The sequence below is a fragment of the Phyllostomus discolor genome, chromosome 8 (genome assembly GCF_004126475.2).
Source record: "Phyllostomus discolor isolate MPI-MPIP mPhyDis1 chromosome 8, mPhyDis1.pri.v3, whole genome shotgun sequence".
Taxonomy (NCBI): domain Eukaryota; kingdom Metazoa; phylum Chordata; class Mammalia; order Chiroptera; family Phyllostomidae; genus Phyllostomus; species Phyllostomus discolor.
The window spans coordinates 41665781-41673757 of record NC_040910.2 but is presented as its reverse complement, the minus strand read 5'-3'; the positions used below and the strand labels follow the sequence as shown (position 1 = coordinate 41673757).

General features: G+C 52.7%; 1 protein-coding gene across 1 annotated transcript; it reads left to right on the top strand.

The window, feature by feature from the left end:
- Positions 1-2694: 2694 nt before the first annotated feature.
- Positions 2695-3802, top strand: NFILZ (NFIL3 like basic leucine zipper). Its single transcript, XM_036034440.1, has one exon. It carries the CDS (start codon positions 2885-2887, stop codon positions 3752-3754), a length of 870 nt encoding a protein of 289 aa, XP_035890333.1. The 5' UTR covers positions 2695-2884; the 3' UTR covers positions 3755-3802.
- The last annotated feature ends 4175 nt before the right edge of the window (positions 3803-7977 follow it).

The window sequence follows — 7977 nt, the reverse complement described above, 5'->3', positions numbered from 1 at the left end:
GGCTAGTCACTTGACTTCTCAGAGCCTCAGTCTGTAGCCAGCGCAGAGGGTGACATTGCTTGTGCCTGGCACACAGTAGGTTCTCCAAAAGCATCACTGCTTTCCTTGGAGGAAAGCAGGCTGGAGTGGTGATGGGGCAATGTGAGTGTTGATGTGTCAAATCCCCAAAGTGTTTTCCGGGCAAGAGGGAGTTTTTCACAGACACAAAGAGAGAACATATTCCAACACAGAAAGGTTGGGTGAAGCTGGATATAAGCTCCACTCCAGGAAAGCTTTCTTGACCTTGATGGCTTACCCAGGCTCACAGGGGCTGACTTCAGAGTGAATGAGCTCCCCGTCACGAGAGAACCGAGCAGAACTTTGATTGCCTCTGGTCAGGGTACAGAGGCTGATGGGGCTGAAGGGGCTGAGTTCGACTGGCCCACCTCTGGGAAGACCCTGTGTCTGTTTCCTCATCCCCCACAGGCTGTTTCACGAGGAGGACTGCTCCCTGCCTCACCACCCCCCCATTAGCACTTCCTCTGTGACCACAGGAAGGCCCAGCCCAGCCCTCACTGCGTCTTCTCTAAATAAACTCGACAGCTGAGCTATCTACTTCCCCATCTCCCTGTGGAGGTGTAGTAGGCGGTGGTTAGGGGGACCTCAGGCCAAGCCACAGAGAGGAGGGACTCGAGCAGAGACTGAGCCTGCCCCTCCTCTCTCTGACCATCAGCCCATGCGCAGACTTCTTCCTCAGGCATCTGCTTGTTTCAAGTTGGCCTTACAGGACCCTGTTCTGTGTCTGCCTCCCTTTTTAGCCCAGCTGGCCCCTGTTTCAGTCATCCCTGGGCTTGACTGCCTCCCTAATATTCTCTCCTAGAGCCTTCTAAGGTGGTGCCTTCTAGGGTGGTGCCTTCTAGGGTGGTGCCTTCTGCACACTGGCCCCAGAGCTCTGGAATGTGCCTTTGACCTCCATGCTGGTGCGTGTCGGCCCCTGAACTCTGGTCAGCATCCTTGAGGTTGGAATGGTGGTCGGTACCCTATCTGAGCCCTCCCCGCCGGACAGAACCAGGCAGGCGGCTGGAGGATGCTGTGGTTACTGGGACAATGGACTCTGAGTGAGAGCTGGTCTGGGGACTTGCCTTGGCTGGGGCTCAGATGAGCTGTGTGGGTGCTGATGGACCTGGGCCCAGCCCTTTAGGTGAGAGAGAGGACCCATGCAGGCCCATTGTACCCCACTCTCAGGGCCCTGCCCCTTGAGCACGACTTCATCTGCTCATTTGTTCACTCACTTATATCTCACTCACTCTCTAATTTATTCAACTACTCATGCATTCACTGACTCATCCAAAAAATATTCATGCACTCACTGGTTTGTCCAAAAAAATATTCATGCAGTATCTTCCTTGCTTGTTTATTCCCTTCCCCTGGGGAAGATGGGTGTGAATTGAACACTGCTTTTATGAATCTAAGAGATTCATACTCTTATAAGCATAGTCTAGAATTCTTGGATTGGGAGCCATGGGGGTGTGGTCTCGGGCATGGGCACTGGATTCCCTCCCATGACCAGGAGTTTTCAGGAGGCCCCACGTCTGGGCACTGTTTCCCACATGGCAATGCCCTCTTACATCCCCACCAACAGTGCACCAGCATTCTCGTCTCTCCACGTCCTGGCCAGCACTGGCCATCTGATTTTTTGATAGTAGCCATCAGAGTTGGTATGAGGTGATATCTCGTGGGAGGTTTGAATTGCATTTCCCTAGTAATTAGTGGTGCTGAACGTTTTTTCACTGTGTTTTTTCTGGCCACGTGTATATCTTCTTTGGTGAAACATCTCATCAAGTCCTGTGCCCACTTTTTTGGAATTGGGTTTTTGTTGTTGTTGAGTTGTAGGAGTTTTGCATGTGTTCTGGATGCTAATCCCTGATCAGATATGTGATTTACAAATATTTTCTTCTGTTCTGTGGGTTGCCTTTTTAGTTTGTGATTAGTATGTTTGATGCACAAAATTTTAAAATCTTCATGATGTTAAATTTGTCTATTTTTCTTTTGTTACCTGTAGGCGCAAAATTATTTCTTTAAAAATGAATCTATCAGTGAATGAATGGAAAGTTAGATGGATGGATGGATGAGTGGATGGCAGATGGAGAGATGATGGTACAATTGGATGGGGGTAGATGGACATTTGAATGAGTGTATGGACAGGTAAATAAGGTGGTGGGTAGGTGGATACATGGATAAATGGATGGATGGTGAGTCAGTTGGGGAGGCTGGCAGAGGGACAGGCAAATGTACAGCTGAGGGAGTGGATGGGTAAGTAGATGCCCTTGTGGGTCGGTGGGTGAACGGGCTGGTGTGAAACTGGCCACAGATGGGATCTTGATGTTCAACTTGAGTACAGTTAAGGTGAGTTGTGAATTATTTTCTGAACTCAGCTTGACTCAGATTAACCCTGTGGACACATATTCTCTCTTTCTAGGTTCAGGCTTTCTTCTATTCCCTCTGGGGCCCCCAAGAATCTCACCCTAGAGCTCAAGTTGAACTGAGCCCTTGGTTTGTCTGCTGATCTTCTCCGAGGTAAGAATGCCCAGGAAGGAGCCAGCATCCTCCTCAGGATAGAGTGCCCAACGGCCCTGCATGATAACTGTGGACGCATTTCCCAGCCAAGTGGCCTCTCTCTGGTGGCCTCGTGCACGTCTCCATCAGGCATCACACCATTCCCATTCTCTCCAATACTCCCTTCTCTGCCCCCACCTGGGTCTCCAGCCCAATTTCCACTCCACTCCATCTGCACCCCTCCCCAACTGGGACGGTGGAGGATAACTTAGAGGCAGGCGTCACCCAGATCAGCCTCCTGCTGCCAGTCTAAGACCTCTTTCTTGTTCCTCAGGTCCCCCCGGCAGCCATGGACTTGGGTCTCTTGGGCATGCCAGGTGCCCCTCAGGGTCGCAGCAAGACCCTGCTGGGAGCACGGAGCAGGGGCCCGGCCGTGCGTCGGCAGCGGGAGTTCCTGCCGGAAGAGAAGAAGGACACAGTTTACTGGGAAAAGCGGAGGAAGAACAACGAAGCAGCCAAGAGGTCCCGGGAGAAGCGGCGTCTCAACGATGCGGCTCTGGAGGGCAGACTGGCTGCCGTGCTGCAGGAGAACGCTCTGCTCAGGGCTGAGCTGAGAGCGCTCAAGCACCGCTTTGGCCTCCTGTCCCCTGCTGGCAGCACCCGTAGCCTGCCCTTGCAGGCTCTGCTGTGGACGACCCCCTGGACTGGAGACCCCCTTTCTGGGGCTGAGCCACTCCCATCTCTGCCTGGCTCCCCTGGCTGCGTCTTGAGGCCCTGTTCCCTGGATGCTGGGGTCCCGGGATGCCAGGGCTGCCAAGTGGCTCACAGGTGGACCAGCCTGGCAACTTCCTCCAGGCTCCCCCAGGACCCTGCCGCCCCTGACCCCAAGAGAATGGACATGGCCTTGCAAGCTGCCCTCCCAGCCACCTTCTTCAGCTGTCACCTCCTGAGTGGACATGGGGGGCCCAGACCTGAGCTCAGGCCCTGCTGGGGACTGTGGTCTCCTGTGCCCACTGGTTGCCAGGCCTCAGGGCCCTCAGATGTGTTACTGACACCCACTGTTGATCCCATGGGGCTGCCTCCCAGAGTGGCTTGCCCTGTCCCAGGGAACCATCCCGAGGGTCTAGCTCAGCCCTCCCTGCCCCACAAACTGCGCATCAAGTCCCGAGCCTCCAGCAGAGTAGCCGGAGGCTGCAAGGGTGGCCAGGGTCCCCTCTGAGGGCTTTCCCTAGGCAGGGCCAGGACTACAAGGGGTGGTTAAGGCTGAGCACGGGTTTATGTGGGGGGAGGAGAGTGGGTGGTGGCTTGGCCTTGACCCAGCTCCCAGTACTGGGCAAGGCCTGTGAGAAGCGGTGGGGAAGGGGTCCTGGCTGAGAGTCCACTTCCCAGTGCCCAGGCCTATAGAGAGAAGGAGGGTGTGGGACTCATCTTGGATCATACCACGGCTTTCATCCCGCTTAAACTATGTGCTTTGGGTAATCACTTTTTCTTCCTTCCTTCTTCTTTCCTCCCTTCCCCCTTCCTTCCATTTATCTATCCATCTGTCCATCTGTTCTTCTATTCATTTATTCATTTAATCACTCATTTTTGTGCTTATTTGTTTATCATTTACTCATTGATTCATTCTCTCATTTATTTACACTTCACTTGTCCCCTCACCTGCCCACTTATGATCTTCGTGCCCTTCCCTCTGTGCCACTCTTAGTGACAAGTAGGAGGACACCCTCCTGATGTTGGGGTTTCTGTTCCGGGGTCTGGGGGTGGTGGCTTGGGAACACGCTGAAGGAGAAAGGAATGTCTCAGGATGCCTGAATTCTCTTGTCATGGTGCTCCCTGGGGCTTGCTCACCACCTAGTTTGGGGATCAGAATGACCTAGTCCAGTGGCTTCCTCTGTGTTTTGGGTCAGGACTGTGAGCCCCCGAAAGAGGTCAGCAGTATCTGCGGGGTCGGTTTCCTTTCTCTCCCAGGCTGCCCACTGCCCCTCCACTGCCCAGCACACACACTCCCAGTTGGCAGGGAGAAAGGACCACTCCACAGGAAAGGTCTCCCAGGGACCCTGGAGACCCAGAGCTCATCAAAGCTGGGCTGTGCAGGCAGCCCCGCACATCGCTGCCCAGCCCTCCTCTGCCGGCTCACCATGCGTTCTGGTTCTTCACCTGATGCTCAGCCCTCCAGCGGGAGCGGGACACAGCACCTGGCCATGCCTCCCATCCCACTGGTCACAGCTGCGGCAGTCAGCCATGGGGGGGACCAGCCAGCACCTGCCCTTCTGAACACCTGTGCTGCCAGCTCAGTCACTGCCCCTGGGCACAGATGTGGGGGGGGGGAGGCGGCTCAGTGCTCTGCCTTTTCTCTCCCCTTTCGGCTTGGCTTGGAGCCTCACATCTCCCAGGAGTGTCTTGGGGAGGCGAAAAGAGGGCTGCCTGGAGAAGGTGATTCTGGCCTGTCTCTCCCCAGCTAGCCCCCACAGCTGAGAGGTAGACTTGGGGTGCAGAGGAGCCAGCTCTCTACACAAAGATGCCACACAGCCATGGTTGATCCTTCAGAGGCCTTTAATGAAGCTCTGACTCTGACTTAAATCTAACAGGGAGAGGAAAGGAGGCAATGGGTGCAGCTGTGTGCATTCTGCCACTTGGAGGTGTGGGTAGCTTGGTGCTTTCCTTCGGTGATGCCACCCAGCCAGTGTGTCCAAGGTGCCCGAGGGGCCTTGATCAGGAGAATCACCTCCTGTTTGGTTACAGACCTCCTGAATTCAGACTTTGTAGGAGACAGGCCTGGGAATGTGCACTTTTTACCAGCAACCGGGAGATTCTTATACCGAGGCCAGTTCGGGGAAATGTGGCTTAGTGGAGGGCCAGCATCCTGCCTGGCTGGGTGGTCTTGCATACCTCCCCGAGTCTCCCTTGAGAGACTTCTTACGAAAGTTTGATGAGAAGTACGTAAATGGCTTGGCACAGAGCCTTCTCCTGAGAACTGGTATGTTTTATCCTCATGGTGAATGTAGCTAACCCTATTTCCCTTTTTGCTTTGGTCACCAGGGGTCTCAGGGCTAAATTTATGGCTAAATCATAATAATTATTCATTCATTTATTCTAAAAATCCCTATATTCTCTCAGCAAACATTTATCAATTATATATCATGTTCCAGGCACTGAGGAAAGAGCAGTGAATAAATAAATGTGGTTCCTGCTTCTGTGGTGCCGGCAGCCCCGTGGGGGAGACAGACAGAAAAATGTACGAGTGCAGGATCAGTGGCGGAAAATGCGATGGAAAATAAAGACAGAGGGGCCTAGGGAGAGATAGTGGTGGGCGGGTTACAAGGATTGAAACAGAGAGGTCAGGAAGGGCCTTGCTGAGATGGTGACATTTGAGCAGAGACTCAAGGGAGCGACGCATGTGCGGGGGAAGAGCACTCCCCAGGTAGAGAGAACTGTCTGTGTGAAGGTCCTGGGGCAGGACCGTGCCTGGCGAGTTGCAGAGACATGGAGGAGGCCCCTCTGGTTGGGGAGAGAGGGAGGAGGTGCAGACGGGGAGGTGAATGGGGGCAGGTCATAAAGGGCCTGTGGGTCGAGGTGAGGGCTCTGTCTTCCTCTCTGAGTGAGAACAGGGCGCCGGGGAATTTCTGAGCACGTTCTCCTGTAACTGTCCGTCCCCCACCCCACTCCATCCTGTGGTGTGTGGGGCTGAGTGAAAAATATAAATAAACCCACCACACATGCACAGGAGAGCTGGCTCGTCATCTGAGAACGGGGCGACTGACCACAGTTGCTGTAACTCGCCTCCCCGCAGGCAGCCCACGTGCCCCTGCACTTCGAGCCAGAATGTGCATCCCGCCCCTGCTTCCGACCCTTTCTGGGCTGTGAGTGAGGAGCAGGTGAGACTGCTCCATGAAGTGGACTCATGGAAGGAAAAGGCAGATGTTTCTCTTTCCTTCTTTATACAGCTGCCTTCCCCTAAGGGAGGGCAGGCCCAGCTAAACAGGAAGAGCCAGAGATAAGGTGGCTCCAGCCAGTGACCGGGGAGGACAGCCCTGAAAGACCATGGGTGACATGGACCTGTGTGGGGGTTGACCGTGGGAAGGGGCAAAGGGGGAAAACTGGGACAACCGTGATAGCGTATGCAATTAAAAAACGACCAACGGCGAGAAGGAGGTAGAGAATTATACTGGCCCCACAATTACCATGATCACCGAGGGCCTGTCACCAGGACAGGCGGGCTCATTTCCCAGCCACCTGTTCCGGGCCAGTGCTTGTGCCTTGGATTTTGTTCATCCTCTGCAAAAGGCTTCACCATCATTATTATTATTCTCATTAATAGATGGGTAAACTGAGGCTGGAAGTGGCCACCTACCTTGTTTAGCACCACGGAGCCAGCAGTAAATGAGCCATTTCCTCCCTCGTTGCTGCGCTGGCACCAAGCCAACTCTGTCTTCCTGAAATTACTCCTGTGCCTCCAGTCTTCACGCTCGCTGTGCCCTCTGCTGCAATGCTTTTCCCTGGGCCCTTAAAGAATTTTTATTTTATTATTTTTAAATTTATTTTTAATTTAAGTATACAATATTATATAAGTTATATTAGCTTCAGGGGCATAATTAGCAATTAGACATTTCTGTACTTACAATCTGATCATCCTGCTAGTTTGAGTGATCATCTCTCACCATGCAAACAAACATTCTCCGCCTTTATATGATTCTCCGTTTCCATCTTCAGATCTTGGCCCAGATGCTATTTCCTAAGGAAAGGCTTTCCCTGATCATACACACCAAAATACTTCTGGTTATTTATGTAAGTCCTACACATGGTAGTTGTTCAATAAACATTTGTTGACTGAACAAGTGGGCTGGATATTAATTGTTGATCTTCCTAGTAACAACTTTGACTGCAGCAAAATTCTATCTCCACCTTTCCCTGACTGGTGTGCTCAGTTGGTTCCGTGTTGTCCTACAAAGTGGAAGGTCGCTGGTTCGATTCCTGGTCAAGGCACATGCCTGGGTGGCATGTTCCAACCCTGATGGGGCATGTGCAAAAGGCAATGGATCGATGTTTCTTTCACATCAATGTTTCTCTCCCTCTCTTTCTCCCTCCCTTCCCCTCTCTCTAAAATAAATAAATAAATATTTTTAAAAATGTGTCTCCATCTTGAGGGTGATGATGTCACAGGGACAGGGAGCCTCTCCATCCACTGCCTGTCCTGGTATTTGGGACAGGACCTGTCACACAGTAGGTGTGTGACAAATGTTGAATTGTATCTGAGGTTCAAGGAAGAGCCAGGGACCACACAATGGGGCAGAGGGAGACGAGGAAGAAGGAGGGTGTCATGTGGGTCCTTCATTCATTCACACCTTTCTGAGAGAACAAAACTGATTCCTTTCCATTCTGAGCCTGTGCTTGGAAAAGGAAATGGATGACCACCGAGTGCACAGCGAGGTGGCCAGGATCACG

Bases quoted from the DNA above. Each gene is read 5' to 3' on its own strand.
- NFILZ (XM_036034440.1), top strand. From the start codon at position 2,885: ATGGACTTGGGTCTCTTGGGCATGCCAGGTGCCCCTCAGGGTCGCAGC.